Source organism: Manihot esculenta, chromosome 6, assembly GCF_001659605.2.
Source record: "Manihot esculenta cultivar AM560-2 chromosome 6, M.esculenta_v8, whole genome shotgun sequence".
Lineage (NCBI taxonomy): Eukaryota > Viridiplantae > Streptophyta > Magnoliopsida > Malpighiales > Euphorbiaceae > Manihot > Manihot esculenta.
In genome coordinates this window covers 3,250,390-3,270,237 of record NC_035166.2, presented here as the reverse complement: position 1 = coordinate 3,270,237, position 19,848 = coordinate 3,250,390, and the positions used below count along the sequence as shown (strand labels likewise).

General features: G+C 41.6%; 1 protein-coding gene across 2 annotated transcripts; it reads left to right on the top strand.

Moving 5' to 3' along the window:
• Nucleotides 1–213: 213 nt before the first annotated feature.
• On the top strand, nucleotides 214–2,980 carry LOC110616665 (macrophage migration inhibitory factor homolog). Of its 2 annotated transcripts, XM_021759106.2 has the most exons (4): nucleotides 214–447; nucleotides 1,128–1,328; nucleotides 2,740–2,792; nucleotides 2,867–2,980. In XM_021759106.2, the coding sequence occupies exons 1-3, from the start codon at nucleotides 337–339 to the stop codon at nucleotides 2,773–2,775; spliced, it is 348 nt and encodes a 115-aa protein (XP_021614798.1). In that variant the 5' UTR covers nucleotides 214–336; the 3' UTR covers nucleotides 2,776–2,792; nucleotides 2,867–2,980. The 2 variants fall into 2 exon arrangements, with proteins under 2 accessions (XP_021614798.1, XP_021614797.1); XM_021759105.2 differs by having other exon boundaries at nucleotides 2,740–2,980.
• The last annotated feature ends 16,868 nt before the right edge of the window (nucleotides 2,981–19,848 follow it).

The following is a 19,848-nucleotide window of genomic DNA, read 5'->3' as shown; positions in this document are numbered from 1 at the left end:
ATACAAGCTAAATAGTAAATCTCTCCTAATTTATAGTGTATCAACAAATACTAAGGACGTAAAGGCAAAATGCCTTTGTTTACAAATGCAGTATAACTATGAGATTTTTTTTAAAAAAAATTAATTGAAAAATGCTAAAGTCACATGTTTTTGTTATTTTTTAAATTTTTTTTTCCTATTTTTTGGTTGAAAAAAAATAATTTGAGAAGATAAAAGGACAGAAACAAACAGAGGAGAAGGTAGCTAGGAGCCGTTATCTCCAAAGTGAAAAATTAAAACCACCCGTTTAGAGTAGAGAAGCTTCCAACTCACCCAAAACCTCATTGAAATAGAAAAATGCCTACCTTGAATCTCTTCACTAACCTACCAGTGGATGCAGTCACCACCTCTGATATTCTCAAAGATGCCACCAAAGCTGTTTCTAGAATTATTGGCAAGCCTGAATCCGTTCGGTCCCCTTCTCTTTTTTCTCCTTTCTTTGCTTGCTTTCTTTTGTTCTCTTGATTCTTTTGATGGGTTTGTTTCTTTTTGTTATTTTCGTCTATGACTTTTTAGTGTTCGATGAAATAACTCAATGAATCTTGGTTACCATGGTTCTTATAATTTCCGCATTTTCAGTGTTCTTTGATTGCTAACGAAAGCAAAAACTAGCTTTGTTGGATTTAACCTGGTATTTTTTGGGGGTTTCCTGTGCCATGTCTACATATCTGGGCTCGAGGCTTGGAAGTTATCTATTTTCAATGGCTGTTTTGCCCACAGAATTTCAAGCTCTTATGTCATTAACTATTAAATTTATCTTGTTTTCCTTTGGGTGCTTCGAGGCTATTAGTAAATTCAAGAATTTCACCTGGGAGTATTAAGGCACTCCATCCTATGGAAAAATCCTCATTCACATTCTCATGCAGAAGTAGAAAATTAGATGAATAAGAAAGGTACTAAGTATTGAAATTACTTTGTTTCTCCATGCGACGTATCATCAAAAGGCCTAGATGCCTTGGACAAGATGTGTTTGTTAAATAGAAAAAAAAATGGTAATATAGGATATATTAGGAATTTGTATGGAAAAGTTCTTGTAAATATTAATACACATATAGTTGTATATTGATTTTCCCCTCCTTATTCTTCAGTATGTAATGATTGTGCTGAATGGTGGAGTGCCTATTGCATTTGCCGGCACTGAAGAACCAGCTGCATATGGAGAGTTGATCTCAATTGGGGGCCTTGGGCCTAGTGTTAATGGAAAATTGAGTTCAACTATTGCAGAAATCCTTCAAACAAAGCTCTCTATAGATAGCTCTCGCTTCTACATAAAATTTTATGATGTTCAGGTACATAATTACTTCTTTGTTATTGCTAAGTTCGGGTCTAATGATTTTTTTTTATTCTCTGTAAGAAATACATACTTGGAAGTAAAAGCATACTGTGGTTGCAAGGTTTGTTGTTGCAAACATGCTATAATTGAATTGCTCTGTCTCTTTTCTAGAGCTTGTAGCTTCATATCGACTTGAACCAGGACATCCACATGAATATTTTGTCATCGGAAAAGAAAAAAGGTCAAAGTTAAAGTGACCGAACCATTACAAATCAACAAACTTGATTAACTTTGCTATAAATTACAATGTTAGCATGGTCTGAAAGAAGTGACTTATAGAAACTGCAACCTAAATTTCCTTAATTTCTTTGAAGTAGGAATTATCAGAAAATTTCTCTGTTACAAGTGTTCAATTATCAAGGGCCTATTTCTTGTGATTTGAGAAAAAGTGGAAAAAAGGAAACAGAAAGTCTCTAACACAGTGCATCTGCTGTGAATATATATTAATTTTTTGTTTATTTATGACAATTAAATAATTAATTTCACTGCATTCATCTGATTCACATTAACTATCATGCTTTTGACATTTTAGTTTTGTACAATGAAATCATTCTATTCCTTTGCAGCTTGGAAATTTTTGTGAAAATTTCTATGGTGTTAGTTGCATGCTTCTGTGCAAACCACTTTACTTTTGTAAGCTTCTTTATGGAAGCTCCTTGTATGCATGAAATCTACATGATGAATGAATGAATATGTGAATTTGTGCACATTTACATGACGAATGAATGGTCTTAACTGAGATTTTGTATTTGATAATTATACAATGAGGAGTAGAAAGTCTTCAGCCAAATGCTAGAGCAACCTTTGATAATCGTTTCTTTTACCACCCGTAGAGCAACATAGGTTTATGAAGTTATCAGTGTACCCTAGTACAGTCCCTGACCTTCTTTTGCATTAAATAAATAACTCAACTTTGGTTTCAATAATGCTGCTATTGTCATTTTTTTATACGGGAAAATCAAGTCCTATAGCCACATTTTTTTATGAGTAGAAGGAGATTAGAAAAGTTTTATTTTGCTGCCATGTAAAAAATATGTTGAAAACCCTATCAACACCTAGCAATGTTGACCTAATTGAAACAAAGTAAAGTTGGGTTGCTGATACAAATTGTAGGTTAGTGATAATAAATAATAAGATTTATTTACCAATGGTGAAATTAAACTTTACCAGTTCCTATTTTCAGTTCTGTATTTTAAGCATCATGTAACCTTTTTTCCAGTTTCTGTGGCCCTATTTATTCCTGTCTTGTCTTTCTGTGCAATGAAGAGAAAATTCTTTAGCTTTTTAAATGCACTAGTTATTTATTTAATTTTACTTCACTGATATTGATTCTTCATCTTTTTTTTAAAAAAAATTTTGTTATCCAGCGCTCCTTCTTTGGCTTTAATGGCTCAACTTTCTGACAAGGTTCAATTCTAAGGTAATATGCTGCAAATTGAAGCCATTTTCTGACTTCTAACTGCAGCTGATGGCCTTTGTTTTTTTTTTTTTCAGCTTAATGAGTAGCTTTACTTGCTTCAAAACAAATTGTTGTCTAAGTTCTATTGTATCTTCAAATTACCATTATTAAGTTCTAGTTATGTTTTGAAAATAGGGGCTTTTACTTACAATCCTTGTTGTTCTCCTGTGAATCTTTCCTTCCTTGTAGTCAAGAGCAATGCTGAACCATCAAACTGAAAAATAGTTTAGTTTGACAAAGAGAATATGAACTTATTTGACTAAGAACGGCAGTGGATTAACCATTGGTACGAGCATCGTTTCCAGTACCATTGGGTTAGCTCAACTCAATGATATTTGGTCTGTGAAGTCTGTAAAATCTCAAATTTGAGTTTTCGACGGAGGCAACTTTCCAAATGGACCAAAAATAATGGCAATCAGATGAGATTTTGTTATTCCTATTTTCACTTTGAGAATCGAGACCTAGAAAATAATAATAATAATGATAATACATAAAAAAAATATAATATTATTTTATTTAAAAAATACTGTTAAATTTCTCTATAAACAATAACTGACAAGGCAAATGAGAGCTTTCTTTTTAAGATAGGTGTATTTGAGCTTCTCTCTCCCTTTTAAGGGACTTATCCACACACAATAAGGTTTTTTCTTTTCTTTTTCTTCTTCTCAACTTTCTTTTTTTCTCAATTATTTTTTTTGCATCTCTTATTGATCGCTAAAATTTTATTATAATTCACAAATTTAACTTGATCGTTGGAGGGTTTTATCAAAAATATTATTGACTATTTTTTTCTATTTTTACAGATTTCTTTTCTAAGATCAAATATCGAGAAATCTATGTGATGGAATAAGAGAAAAATAATTTATTAAATAATAATAATAAGTTAGTCATTTATTTTATTTTTTATTAATTTTAAAAATATATACATTATATGGAGATTTTTTAATTATAATTTTTTTTAAGTGTAAATATCTTGCTAATTGGAAAAACATAGTCAAATAAACGTAAGTAATATTATTTATTAATTTAAACTAGAAATTAGTAACTATTTCGTAGAAAAGAAATTATGTATGTATTTTGATATTAAGTTATGAAAAAAAAATAAATTTACCTAAATTTGATTTACTGTAAATTCAGCGTACACATATGAATTTTATTTAATTTTCATATGAAGGGATATACATGATTGTATATTAAATCCATAGTGAATCTAGTGTAATAAATAATTACTCATTAATTTATAACTAAGCATTTTTTAATCCGACCAATAATAGGACTTCAAATAAAGCCAATAAAGTTTAGTAAGCACTTAAAATAAAGCCAATAAAATTTAGTAAGCTTTACTTTCTTCGACTAGAAATGAAGATAAGTGAAGTTTTCAAGAATAGTGAAGTCAAAAGCAGAATCTTCAAAATATTTGCAGTAGCCAATGAAGAATGAAGAGTTTGTTGTTGTCACTATTCAATTTGAAGCAATGACTCAATGATTACTATAAAAGTTGAGTTTTTCCCTAGTAAAGTATGTATGTGAGAAATTTGATCCATATCATTAATTAAGTTGCCTGCAGGAAATAATGAAAAGATGTTTCCAATTCATGCCAAAAGAAGACTAATATTTGCAATAAGAGGTTTTCTTATATGTTGCAGTCATTTTGATGAAGCCTATCAAATTGAAGATTTTCAAAGGTTGAGATTGTGTCTTAATATGAAAAATAAATTCTAAATTAAGAGAGAGTACTAAATAATAAATAATTTATAATTTCTAGATACATAAATCTAAACATAGTGTATAGTTAAGTTCTTTGTGTGTTAGTACTCATAACTATTAATGTGGTTTCATAAATATGGTTAATATCTTAGAATATCAAGAGTATTTTCTCAACGAGCCAAGCATGACATGAGTCCCCCCTTTTAAAAGCGCAATCCACTCCAACTGTTTCTATCTTATTCCTACTGTTCTGTTCATACTGGAGACAAAGGGACTTCTCTTTTGCGTTCTCTTTGCCCTCTTTCTCATTCCCCCGTTCGTCTTTTCTCGAATCTTACTAGAATATTAAAAGTCATGAGTGTTCAAGGGTCACTATTGTATCGCTACAATATTTGTGTTTAAGTGAAGAGTGTTCTTATGACTTATAATATATGCATGTTTTTATATATTCTGTCTTTTCCTAATGTTTCCTTGATTAGTATCCATTTTCTCTCCAATAAAGTGATATTAGAGTATTTCCAACAAATTAGTAACAGAGGCCATAACATTTTCCTAACAAAGTGATATTAGAGCCTAGTTGAGTTTGGTTTAGAAGAGACAAGATCAGAGCTTGGTAGAGTCAAGTTTAAAGGGATTAGAGTTCGCAATCCAAGAAGGTGTGGGATATTCAGAGCCAAGAATTCAGACTTAGTTAAATCTTGGGTAGTTAGAGTTGAGAGAAGATTATTAAAAGAATTTCAAAGGTAAGTTGCTTAGTATCAAGAAGATTATTTGGTTATTTGCATGTGTTGCATCTCCATATTTAAAAAAGGATGATCCGTTTAGCAAGTGTTGTGAAATCTCTAGATAAAATAGACCAGTTGAGAGAGTGAGAGACCAAAGCAATTGAGAAAAACAATACTTAAGAATTATCAACTATTCCCAAGGGTCATGAAGATATTAGGGTCAAATGGATCTTCAAGGTAAAGAAAAATGTAAGTGGAGATATTCAAAGATACTCTAATACCACTTAGTTGGAGAGGAGAGGGATATTAACCAAGAAAATACTAGGAAGAGAGAGGAAATATGAAAGCACACATATATTATAAGTAATAAGAGCACTCTTTATTAAAAACTACTCTTCAATATAGCCATTCAGAAAAGTTTTAAATTCACCTCGTAAAGACTGGAGTTGCACCTTTCTCACTTTGTCAACCCCTTAAAGGGAATTCTTCAAAATCTTCCAAGCTTGCTTTGCATTGATAACATCAGCCACCTTCATGAACATAGACTCATCTAAACTTTGATAAATAAGAGCAAGGGCTTGTTGATCCTTCTTTCTTGTTTCTGCTAAAGTATCCTTCTTATTTTGAGTCAATGATGCTTCATCTTCGAATGGAGTATGGCCTTTATCAATAATCTCGATTTACCATAATAGCTAAATATGAACATATACATACAATGAACTTATCCACAAACTTAACCACATATATGCACCTAGAAATTATAGATTATTATTTAATACTCCTTAATTTTGAATTTCTACTTGATCTCAAGACATAATCTCAACATTTGAAAATATTCAAATCTAAGAGGCTTCATCAGAGTGACCGAAATATAGAGGAATATATCTGACTGCAAATGCTATTCTTCTTTTAGCTTAAATTGGCAACACCTCTTCAATACTACTAGATTCCTCTTATTCTCTTTCTTCCATTTTTGTCTTCACTTCACTTCATGTCGCTCAATCATAATTTCATCTAAACGTCTCATTAAAGCTTTATTAGTGTCTTTAAATATTCCAAGTCATTTTTTACTTCATATAATTCCCTTTCATTCATATCATTAATGATTACTTTATAAAAACATTTTAAATACCTTATCTTATGCAAAACAACTTTATTTTCAGTTTCTTTCTTAGTGTAGACTTTGAAACCATGTTGTTCATGTCATCTAAATTTGTCTTCAAATACTACCTTTGCCGGAAAACTTAGCTAATGATCTGAACCAAAATTTTCACACACATACTTTTCTAGGGGCAAACTCAACTTTTTTTTAGTGTTTTTTTCTTAAGTATCACTTTAAATTGAACAGTCACAATAAGAGGCTCTTCATTCTCCATTGGCTATTGCAAATACTCTGGAGGTTCTACTTTTAACCTCACTATTTCTTGAAGACTTCTCTTGTCTTCTATCTAGTACAGTCATAATTTAATAGTTTCTAATTAGGTTGTAATACCCGGCTAGACTCCGGTATCGGAATTCCTACCGTCCGGTGGAATCTCGGATGTTGGAGACCTCTAGAAGGGTAGAATCATGTTTTATAAAAATGTTTTCATGTTTTAATGGTTTTAAGTATGAAATTAAATGAGTTTTTGCATGAAAAGTCTTTGGAGGAAAACCCAGGTTCGGCCGTCGAAAGTCAAGTTCGGCCGCCGAACATGCATGCGTTTTGGAGGCACGTTAGGCCCCCGAAAGCATGAGTTAGGGAAGTTCAGGTTCGGCCGCCGAAAGTCAAGTTCGGCCGCCGAACATTGCATGGATGCGGAGGCACATTCGGCCCCCGAACGTGGCCTGGCCAGCCACCTATAAATGGGGCACTTAGCCGAAATGGGCGAGCTTTCTCCCATTTTCGGCCACAGCAAGCTTCCGACCTTCCCTTTTTGCAACTCTTGTGTTTTTCTTCCAAATCTCTACCTTTTTTCTTGAGTTTTAAGCTTGCATTGAAGGTTTTGAGCTTTTAAACCAAGTTTTGGAGCTTTGGGAACTCAGGAGCTCATTTTCGTGGATCTCCAAGTTTAGGTCGTCTCCCTCTCGATCTTCAAGAGGTAAGAGCCGATCTTAAGCTCCTCATGTGTTTGAAGTAAGTTTTAAGTGATTTTATGGGGTAGAATGGCATGTATAGGGTTGTATGAGTTTTTAAGCTAATGTTAGGTTTTATGGGATTTTTTGAGCAATGTGGCATGTTTGAGTATGTTTGAAGTGTTGTAGTTGGGGTATATGCTTGTTGAGGCCCCTAGGAACTTGTATGCATGTTTTGGTTGAGATTTATGCATGATTTGAGAGTTGGGAGGCAAATGTGCATTTAGGAGCCAAGTTCCTGCCCTTTTGCAGAAACCAGGTTCGGCAGCCGAAGGAGCTTTCGGCCGCCGAACATGGCTGGTGAGGCAGGCCTTTCGGCTGCCGAAGTTGCCCCCGAAAGGAGACTTTCGTCTCTGTCTGGGACTTTCGGCCGCCGAAGGTGCCGCCGAACCTACCTGAGTTTCGTCTCTGTCCGGGACTTTCGGCCGCCGAAGGTGCCGCCGAAAGTGCCCTGTTCAGCCACTTCATGCATATCTCTTTGTGATATTTTCAGGATGTTTTAGGGGGTTTTTGGGGAATATATTAGAGTCATGTTTATGTATGTTTGGTCCCTCATTGGAGTCCACCTGTGTAGGTTCGGACCCGAGGAACCGAGGACCCCAGCAGTGAGCCAGCTGCTACAGAGTTTGTCAGAGCTAGCCAGAGGTGAGTGGAATAAACCTTAAAGTTTTAAAATAAATGAAGTATGAATTTTGAGCATAATCCATGCATCATGAATGCCATGAGATATAGTAGGTTGTTTGCACTAGTATTCACGAATATGTTGCATTGCATTTATGATGTTGATGTTGATGTGGATTGGTTATTGGATGATCCTTTAGTCCTCCTATGATATGATTGATGTTATGGCATGATATGGTATGGAAGTCCAGGTTGTACCCATTCTACGTCCCTGGCACGATGTAAGAGAAAGTCCAGGTTGTACCCATTCTACGTCCCTGGCACAGTTGGTCCATATGATATGTTATGATAAGGGAAAGACCGGTTGACCCATTCTACGTCCCGGCACAGTTGGACCTATGTAGAGGACTATAGGTGACAATACCATCCGAGATGTGATTTGTTGTGATGTGTTGCATTCCATGAAAGCATGAAATGTTAATATATTGTTTCCACTATTCTGCTCACTGGGCTTTGTAGCTCACCTCTCTCCCCTAACCCCAGATGTGCAGGTACAGGGTAGACCAGGAGGTTAGCCAGAGTTTTGAAGTATGTTCATGTAATAGGTAGAATTGTGGACATGACTGTAACGACCCGGAAATTCGACCCGTTACCGGCGCTAGGATCCAGATCGGCTTAAGGCCGCCGGGACCCGTAGCAAGCCTACATACCTCCTGTAAACCTGTGGAATCCCACACATAACAACATATACATGATCTGTAAAAAATTTTCTTTTCTCTTATCCAAGCAAAACCTGTGCATGCACAAAATCATACATAAACCCCACACTGGAGTCCTCATCAAATACTCCAATGGGGTATCATCATCATACATATCAGCTTGGATAATCATGGTCATTAACATCATTACTCATTAAACACTCTGTACATCATGGGGATTCACACACCTCTAGGTCAAGCACTACTATAATCCTCAATACATCATCAAATCATTCATTACATGGTCATAATTACTCATTACATCATATTCATGTCCACTACTATCTATTACAACATACATGACTGAACTTCACTCTAGCCGACTTCCTGATCTATCCTGTACCTGCAACTCTGGGGATAAAGGGAGTGGGGTGAGCTACTAGAGCCCAGTGAGCAGAATAATAAAACATCAATTTAAATCATGCTTTCATGTATGCGCCATAACACAAACATTTCACAACAAGGATGAACTTGTCACCATTTAGCCCCTATCTTTCTTACTTATACATGCCGGGGGCGTAGAGCCGTAGCAGGCACACCCGGACTTCCATAATCGGTCATAATGCCAGGGGCGTAGAGCCGTAGCAGGCACACCTGGACTCACATAGGCTATCATGACATACAAGGGCTAATGGATCATTCAACATTCATCCACATCAACAACAAGGTATGCAATGCAACATATTCGTGAATTCTAATGCAAACAATCTAATATATCTTATGGCATTCATGATGCGTGAATCATGCTAAAACATTTCATTAATTTGCTTTAAAACTTAAAGTTTATTCCACTCACCTCTGGCTAGCTCTGAAGAGACTCTGAAGCAGCTGGCTCACTGCTGGGGGTCTCGGTTCCTCGGGTCCGAACCTACACAGGTGGACTCAAATGAGGGACCAAACATACATGAATATGACTCTAAAATACTCCCCAAAAACCCCCTAAAACATCCTGAAAATATCACATGAAAACATGTAAGAAATGGCTGAACAGGGCACTTTCGGCGGCAGGTTCGGCGGCCGAAAGTCCCTCTGCAGCCGAAAGTCATGCAGGTTCGGCGGCACTTTCGGCGGCCGAACCTCCCAGACAGAGACGAAACTTGAGTTTCGGGGGCAGGCTTCGGCAGCCGAAACTGCCTCCACAAGGGGGTTCGGCGGCCGAAAGTCACTTCGGCGGCCGAACCTGAGTTTCTGCCGAAGGGCAGAAACTTGGCTCCCTTGTGTCCACAGCCTCCAAAACGCCTCAAAACATGCATAAACTTATTTCTACACATGCATACACATCATACATCACACCTAGGGGTCTCAAACTATAATATACCCCAACTACAACACTTCAAACAACACATTTCCAACATACATTGTTCAAATCACAACATAAACCCATAAACCTAACAACAAGCCTAAACATGCATTCTACCCCATCAACTTGCATAAAACTTTCATAAAACATAAAAGAAGCATAGATCGAAGCTTACCTCTTGAAGATCGAGAGGAAGAACGACCCTAGCTCAGAAAATGGAGGGATTTAGCTCCAAGACTTCCAAGCTCCAAACTTGCTTAAAAACACTCAAAAACTTTTGTGGAACCTTAAAACTCAAAGAAAATGGTGGGGATTGAAGGAAAAACACAAGATTTGGGAGAGGGAGGTCGGAAGCTCGCTGAGGTCGAAAATGGGAGAAAACTCTCCCATTTCGGCTAAGTGCCCCTTTTATAGGTGGCTGGCCAGGCCACGTTCGGGGGCCGAAGGTGCCTCCGCATGCATGCAAGGTTCGGCGGCCGAACTTGGAGTTCGGCGGCCGAACCTGCATTTCCCTCACTCAAAATTTTCGGGCGCCTAAAGTCCCTCCGAAAGCATGCATGTTCGGCGGCCGAACCTCAAAGTTCGGCGGCCGAACCTGGGTTTTCCTCCAAAGATTGTTCATGCAAAAACTCATTTAATTCTTACTTAAAAACATGAAATACATTAAAACATTTCATAAAATCATAGTTTTACCCTTCTAGAGGTTTCCGACAACCGAGATTCCACCGGACGGTAGGAATCCCGATACCGGAGTCTAGCCGGGTATTACATTCTCCCCCCCTTAAGAACATTCGTCCCCGAATGTTCCTCAACTAACACATGAAACATGGCATCAACATGGCATAAACATAACATACCGCATAGCATACATACAGACACTCAAAACAACTAACACTCACCTCAAAACAGATGGGGGTATTGCTGGAGCATAGACTCCCAGGTCTCCCAGGTGCATTCCTCTAAGTTGTGGTGGTTCCAAAGGACCTTCACCATCGGGATTTCCTTGTTCCTCAGCTTTCTGATCTGAGTGTCTAGGATCCGCACTGGCTGTTCTACATAGGTGAGATCCTCATGGATCTCCATATCAGGCTCACTAAGAACCTTTCCAGGATCCGACACGTACTTCCGTAACAGAGAAACATGAAAAACCGGATGGATTCTCTCCATTGAAGCAGGCAAGTCTAGCTTGTACGACACATTACCGACCCTCTGAAGCACCTCGAAAGGACCGATGTACCGTGGAGCTAACTTACCCTTCTTCCCGAACCGAACCACTCCTTTCATAGGAGACACTTTGAGCAAAACCAAATCCCCCTCCTGAAACTCTAGCTGTCTTCTGCGGATATCTGCATAACTCTTCTGCCGACTAGCAGCAGTCTTGATCCTCTCTCTGATAATGGGTACCACCCTGCTGGTGATCTCAACTAGCTCGGGTCCTGCTAAGGACCTCTCTCCTACCTCTTCCCAGCAAACAGGTGATCTGCACTTCCTTCCATATAAAGCTTCATATGGAGCCATCCCTATGCTAGCATGATAGCTGTTATTGTAGGCAAACTCCACCAAAGGTAGATGCTGCCTTCAAGAACCGCCAAAATCTAGCACACACATTCTGAGCATATCCTCTATTGTCTGGATGGTCCTCTCTGACTGTCCGTCTGTCTGTGGGTGGAAGGCAGTACTGAAGTCTAATCTGGTACCCATAGCGTTCTGCAGACTCCGCCAAAACCTGGAGGTGAACTGGGGCCCTCTATCTGACACTATAGATACCGGGACCCCATGTAGTCTGACAATCTCATCTACGTACACCTGCGCCAACTTGTCCACAGAGTAACCACTCCTGACAGGGATGAAGTGAGCAGATTTGGTGAGTCTGTCCACAATCACCCATATGGAGTCCAATCTGTTGGACGTCGCCGGTAACCCCACTACGAAGTCCATAGCTATATTCTCCCATTTCCACTCTGGAATCGGTAGTGGATTCAACATTCCAGCCGGCTTCTGATGCTCTAGTTTCACCCTCTGACACACATCGCAGGCTGACACGAACAGTGCCACATCCTTCTTCATAGCTGGCCACCAATACACTCTCTTCAGATCCTGATACATCTTGGTGGCTCCAGGGTGAACACTATACCTGGTATTATGGGCTTCCCCCATAATATCTCCCTTCAGACCAATGTCATCTGGCACACATAATCTGTTCCCGTAGCGGAGGATCCCCTTATCATCAAACTTGAACTCATTACTCTGGCCTGACTGAACCGTTCTGGCTATCCTGACCAACTCTGGGTCCTCATGCTGTTTCTGAGCTACCTGCTCCAGAAACACGGGTGTCACTCTCATCTGAGCCACTAAGGCACCTGTGCCAGACAACTCCAACTGTAATCCCTCACTCATAAGTCTGTGGAACTCCTTCACCACCGGCCTCCTCTCTGCTGAAATGTGGGATAGACTGCCGAGTGATTTCCGGCTTAGGGCGTCTGCCACAATATTCGCCTTACCCGGATGGTACTGAATCTCGCAATCATAGTCACTCAACAGCTCTACCCATCTCCTCTGCCTCATGTTCAGTTCTCTCTGACTCAGGATGTACTGCAGGCTCTTATGATCTGTGAAGATCTCACACTTTACCCCATAAAGGTAATGCCTCCACATCTTGAGTGCAAAGATCACTGCTGCCATCTCTAGGTCATGTGTGGGGTAATTCAACTCATGCTTCTTCAGCTGCCTAGAAGCATAAGCGATCACCCTCTCATTCTGCATTAGCACACAACCCAGTCCCACACGGGACGCATCACAATATACTGAGAAGTCATCATCACCTTTTGGCAGAGCTAACACCGGTGCTGAAGTCAACCTCCTCTTAAGCTCCTCAAAGCTTTCCTCACACTGATCGGTCCATATGAACTTCTGATTCTTCTTTGTCAATTTGGTCATAGGAGCAGCAACCTTTGAGAAGTCCTGAACGAACCTCCTGTAGTAACCTGCTAAACCCAGAAAACTCTTGATCTCGGTCACTGTGGTGGGTCTAGGCCAGTTAGCTACAGCCTCTACCTTCTTGGGGTCTACTTCAATACCCTGTTCTGACACAATGTGCCCCAAGAATGAAATGCTCCTAAGCCAAAACTCACACTTGGAGAACTTGGCATACAAGCCATGCTCTCTCAAGGTCTGCAAAACTGTCCTCAGGTGATGGGCATGCTCCTCTGCATTCCTGGAATACACTAAGATATCATCTATGAAGACAATAACGAAGTGATCCAGATACTGACTGAATACTCTGTTCATGAGGTCCATGAATGCTGCAGGGGCGTTGGTCAACCCAAACGGCATCACAAGGAACTCATAGTGCCCATACCTGGTCCTGAAAGCTGTCTTCGGTACATCTTCATTCCTTACCCTCAACTGATGGTACCCTGATCTCAGATCTATTTTGGAGAAACAACCTGCTCCTGCTAGCTGGTCGAATAGATCGTCGATCCTCGGCAAAGGGTACTTGTTCTTGGTAGTGACCTTGTTCAACTGTCTGTAGTCGATACAAAGTCTGAGGGATCCATCCTTCTTCCTCACAAACAAAACCGGAGCACCCCAAGGTGAAGTACTCGGTCGGATGAAACCCTTATCTACCAGCTCTTGCAACTGTTCCTTCAGTTCTTTCAATTCAGCTGGTGCCATCCTGTAGGGAGGGATAGAGATCGGTCTGGTACCAGGCATTAACTCAATCTCGAACTCTATCTCCCTAGCAGGTGGTAACCCTGGCAGCTCGTCTGGGAAAACATCTAAGAACTCACTCACCACAGGCACTGAGGCGGGCTCTCTGACATGACTATCTAACTCCCTCACATGAGCTAGAAACCCCTGACATCCCCTCCTAAGCAACCTACGAGCCTGAAGAGCTGAGATCAGACCTCTAGGTGTACCCCTCTTGTCTCCTCTGAAGACGACCTCTGACCCATCTTGATCTCTGAATCTGACTACCTTGTCTCTACAGTCCAAGGTAGCACCATGGGTCGATAACCAATCCATCCCTAGAATGACGTCAAAATCTGTCAAATCTAGAACCACAAGGTCGGCGGAAAGGCATCTTCCCTCTATGAAAACTGGACTACATTGGCAGACTGCCTCTGCCACTGACGGGTCACACTTGGGTCCACTGACCCATAGGGGACACTCTAACCCAGAGACCATCAATCCTACCCTCTCCACGACTCTCGGAGCAATAAAAGAATGAGATGCACCCGGGTCCATTAAGGCATACACATCAGAACAACCAATGATGAGATTACCTGCCACCACGGTGTTGGATGTGTTGGCCTCCTGCTGAGTCATAGTGAAGATCCGTGCCGGAGCTGATGGACCTTCACCTTTGTATCCTGCTGATGAAGAGGCTGACCCTCTCCCTCTGCCTCTGCCACTGGCCTGTGTTGCGGCTGGAGCTACTGGCTGTACCACACTGCCGGAGGCTGTCTGCTGAGACGGTGCTGCAAAGGCTGCTCTAGGACAATCTCTAGCCAAATGACCCGCTTGTCCGCATCTGAAACATGTGTTTGTCCCTGCCAGACATACTCCCTTGTGTGGTCTCCCACATCTCATACATGCTGTAACCTCTGCGCCAGAGCTTGAGCCACTGCCTAAACCCAGACCTGACTTGATCTTGTTCCAGAACTTATTCTTCTTAGATTTTCTGTGGCCTCTGTCCCACTTCTTACTGCCTGCAACTGCTGTACTCAGAGAAGAAGAGTCTAACCTTTCCCCACCTGGGGTCCTGGAACCAGAAGACTGTGCCACTGACTGTTTTACCTTCCCCTCAACGATAGCACTAGCCTCCATTCTCCTAGCCATATCTACTATGGCATGGAAACTCTCCCTCTCTGCTGACTGTATCAAAGAGGAATACCTGGAGTGCAGCCTCATAATATATCTCCTTGACTTCTTTTGATCTGAGTCCAAATTCTGTCCAGCATATGGCAACAACTCCAGGAACCTGTCTGTGTACTCCTCCACACTCATCTGATCAGTCTGCCTCAACTGCTCGAATTCTATCATCTTCTGCTCTCTAGAGCTCTCAGGGAAAGCCCATCCTGCAAACTCATTTGCGAACTCCTCCCAGGACATACTGTCCGCTCTCGGGTTCACATAGTTCTTAAACCAACCACGTGCCTTCTTACACTCCAGTGTGAACCCAGCCATCTGAATGGCTCTACTGTCATCGGCCCCTATCTCATCTGTAATAGTCTTGACCCTGCTCAGATACTCAAATGGGTCATCACCTGCTCTGTACTGAGGAGCACCCAACTTCATGTAGTCGGTCATCTTGACCTTGCTCCCTCCAGATGAGGTAGGTTTGGGTACTTGTGTTTCCGGGACAGTAGGTACTAGTGGTGGTGGAGGTGCAACATCCCCTGGGGTAGGGTTTGCTGTACTGGTATAGGGAGGTGGAGGTGGGTACATGGGGTACTGAGAGTATGGTGGGTAGTAAGGTGGGTATGGCATATGTGGAGGATAAGGGCTAAAATTGGGGTTATCCGATGTACCTCCCATCGAATACCCTGGATGGTGTGAATAGGGTGGGTAGTGATGTGGCTGGACATAACTCGAGGCCTGAGTGCCTCCTTCTGATTCTCCCATGCCCTCTTCCGGCATGCTCACACCGAGACTGCCATCCCTCCTCTGGTCTACTTCCATATCCTCAGACATTCCTCCCTGCACTGTTCCCCTTACTGATCTGCTTCTACCCAGATCCAAAGACCTTCTAGGGTCTCTAGCTACTCTGTCTCTGTTGGACCTACTGAACATTGCCCTAGGCAATGCTGGAGGACGGGCATCAGCGCCCTCGTCCTGAGGTGGCACTCCAGTCAATCGTGCAGATCGACGAGTTCCTCTCATTCTATCTTCTGAAAAACAGCACATAGCACAAGCAATCATTAGCATCATATGGTTCATGTAGAAACACATGAACCCTCATCACATACATAGCATCACATCATAGCATTTATGCACATGCATATCATCATGGCATATCATATCATCATATAGACAGGACTCCACATCCTATCCTAGTGGACATGATTTTCCTAGTGTGCTTGACCTTCTAGAACATCTATGAGCCCGACACTCTAGGTCCGACCATATGAACCTAGGGCTCTGATACCACTCTGTAACGACCCGGAAATCCGACCCGTTACCGGCGCTAGGATCCAGATCGGCTTAAGGCCGCCGGGACCCGTAGCAAGCCTACATACCTCCTGTAAACCTGTGGAATCCCACACATAACAACATATACATGATCTGTAAAAATTTTTCTTTTCTCTTATCCAAGCAAAACCTGTGCATGCACAAAATCATACATAAACCCCACACTGGAGTCCTCATCAAATACTCCAATGGGGTATCATCATCATACATATCAGCTTGGATAATCATGGTCATTAACATCATTACTCATTAAACACTCTGTACATCATGGGGATTCACACACCTCTAGGTCAAGCACTACTATAATCCTCAATACATCATCAAATCATTCATTACATGGTCATAATTACTCATTACATCATATTCATGTCCACTACTATCTATTACAACATACATGACTGAACTTCACTCTAGCCGACTTCCTGATCTATCCTGTACCTGCAACTCTGGGGATAAAGGGAGTGGGGTGAGCTACTAGAGCCCAGTGAGCAGAATAATAAAACATCAATTTAAATCATGCTTTCATGTATGCGCCATAACACAAACATTTCACAACAAGGATGAACTTGTCACCATTTAGCCCCTATCTTTCTTACTTATACATGCCGGGGGCGTAGAGCCGTAGCAGGCACACCCGGACTTCCATAATCGGTCATAATGCCAGGGGCGTAGAGCCGTAGCAGGCACACCTGGACTCACATAGGCTATCATGACATACAAGGGCTAATGGATCATTCAACATTCATCCACATCAACAACAAGGTATGCAATGCAACATATTCGTGAATTCTAATACAAACAACCTAATATATCTTATGGCATTCATGATGCGTGAATCATGCTAAAACATTTCATTAATTTGCTTTAAAACTTAAAGTTTATTCCACTCACCTCTGGCTAGCTCTGAAGAGACTCTGAAGCAGCTGGCTCACTGCTGGGGGTCTCGGTTCCTCGGGTCCGAACCTACACAGGTGGACTCAAATGAGGGACTAAACATACATGAATATGACTCTAAAATACTCCCCAAAAACCCCCTAAAACATCCTGAAAATATCACATGAAAACATGTAAGAAATGGCTGAACAGGGCACTTTCGGCGGCAGGTTCGGCGGCCGAAAGTCCCTCTGCAGCCGAAAGTCATGCAGGTTCGGCGGCACTTTCGGCGGCCGAACCTCCCAGACAGAGACGAAACTTGAGTTTCGGGGGCAGGCTTCGGCAGCCGAAACTGCCTCCACAAGGGGATTCGGCGGCCGAAAGTCACTTCGGCGGCCGAACCTGAGTTTCTGCCGAAGGGCAGAAACTTGGCTCCCTTGTGTCCACAGCCTCCAAAACGCCTCAAAACATGCATAAACTTGTTTCTACACATGCATACACATCATACATCACACCTAGGGGTCTCAAACTATAATATACCCCAACTACAACACTTCAAACAACACATTTCCAACATACATTGTTCAAATCACAACATAAACCCATAAACCTAACAACAAGCCTAAACATGTATTCTACCCCATCAACTTGCATAAAACTTTCATAAAACATAAAAGAAGCATAGATCGAAGCTTACCTCTTGAAGATCGAGAGGAAGAACGACCCTGCTCGGAAAATGGAGGGATTTAGCTCCAAGACTTCCAAGCTCCAAACTTGCTTAAAAACACTCAAAAACTTTTGTGGAACCTTAAAACTCAAAGAAAATGGTGGGGATTGAAGGAAAAACACAAGATTTGGGAGAGGGAGGTCGGAAGCTCGCTGAGGTCGAAAATGGGAGAAAACTCTCCCATTTCGGCTAAGTGCCCCTTTTATAGGTGGCTGGCCAGGCCACGTTCGGGGGCCGAAGGTGCCTCCGCATGCATGCAAGGTTCGGCGGCCGAACTTGGAGTTCGGCGGCCGAACTTGGAGTTCGGCGGCCGAACCTGCATTTCCCTCACTCAAAATTTTCGGGCGCCTAAAGTCCCTCCGAAAGCATGCATGTTCGGCGGCCGAACCTGGGTTTTCCTCCAAAGATTGTTCATGCAAAAACTCATTTAATTCTTACTTAAAAACATGAAATACATTAAAACATTTCATAAAATCATAGTTTTACCCTTCTAGAGGTTTCCGACAACCGAGATTCCACCGGACGGTAGGAATCCCGATACCGGAGTCTAGCCGAGTATTACAATGACGATTGTACTATGATGTAATGTAAGAGATTTCAGTATGTTATGTAATGAGGTATATTGAGGTTATAGATGTGCTTGACCCTATGAGTATTGTAATCCCTTGTTGATGCATGATCTTAAATATTTGATGATACAGATGTTAGCCAACTCATCTTATGTTGTATCGCCCGTTGGGGCATTGATGAGGTCCCACAGAGGGATCATGATTATGGTCATGTCTATGTACATGTATGTTCAGGTTGAGTTGGTGTATGAGAAATGTTGAAAGAAAAGTTTTTAATATTTTTTTTATGTATGATTGTTGATCATGTATGGGATTAAACAGGTTTACAGGATGTATGTTTGGCTTGCTACGGGTCCCGGCGGCCTTAAGTCGACCCGGATCCTAGCGCCGGTAGCGGTTCGATTTTCGGGTCGTTACAGAATGGTATCAGAGCCCTAGGTTCATATGGTCGGACCTAGAGTGTCGGGCTCATAGATGTTATAGAAGGTCAAGCACAATAGGAAGGTCATGTCCACTAGGATAGGATGTTGAGTCCTGTCTTGTATGATGATGTGAAATGCCATGACTTTATGCATGTGCATTAATGATATGCTATGCTATGTGATGCATGTGATGAGGGTTCATGTGTGCCCACATGAACCATATGATGCTAATGTTTGCTTGTTATGAGCTGTTTTTCAGAGAATAGGATGAGAGGAACTCGTCGATCTGCGCGATTGACTGGAGTGCCACCTGAGGATGAGGGCACGAGCGCCCGTCCTCCTACATTGCCTAGGGCAATGTCTTGTAGAGCCAACAGAGAAAGAGTGTCGAGGGACCCTAGAAGGTCTTTTGATGCTAGCAGAAGGGGGACTGATAGAGGAGGAAGTTCTTCAGATGTGAGGGAGGTTATGGAAGAGGATCAGAGGAGGGATGGGAACCTGGATGTGAGCATGCAGGAAGAAGGGACAGGGGAGTCACAGGGAGGCGTTCAGGCCTCGGGGTATGGTTTTCCACCCCATTATCCACCCTTCCCACAGGGTTCAGGGTATCCGATGGGAGGTACATCGGATTACTCCAGCTTTCACCCCTACCCTACTTACATGCCTTATCCACCTTTCTATCCGCCCTATACACAGTACCCAGCTTATCCACCCTCACCTTTCTATCCAAACCCGGCAAACCCCGCCTCGGGGAATGCTGCACCTCCACCTCCACCACCTACAGAACCAGCAGCCCCAGTTACTCAACCTCCTAGACCTAGCTCAGTCGATGGGAGCAAGGTAAAGATGACAGATTACCTCAAGCTAGATGCTCCCAAATACAAGTCAGGGGATGACCCCTTTAAGTATCTGAGAGTGGTAAAGACAATAACTGATGAGCTAGGGGCAAGTGACAGCAGGGCCATTCAGATGGCAGGGTTCACTTTAAAGTGCAAGAAGGCACGG

Bases quoted from the DNA above. Each gene is read 5' to 3' on its own strand.
- LOC110616665 (XM_021759106.2), top strand. From the start codon at position 337: ATGCCTACCTTGAATCTCTTCACTAACCTACCAGTGGATGCAGTCACC. The intron at 448-1,127 runs GTTCGGTCCCCT...CTTATTCTTCAG, and splicing joins TTATTGGCAAGCCTGAATCC to TATGTAATGATTGTGCTGAA. The intron at 1,329-2,739 runs GTACATAATTAC...TTTGTTATCCAG, and splicing joins TAAAATTTTATGATGTTCAG to CGCTCCTTCTTTGGCTTTAA.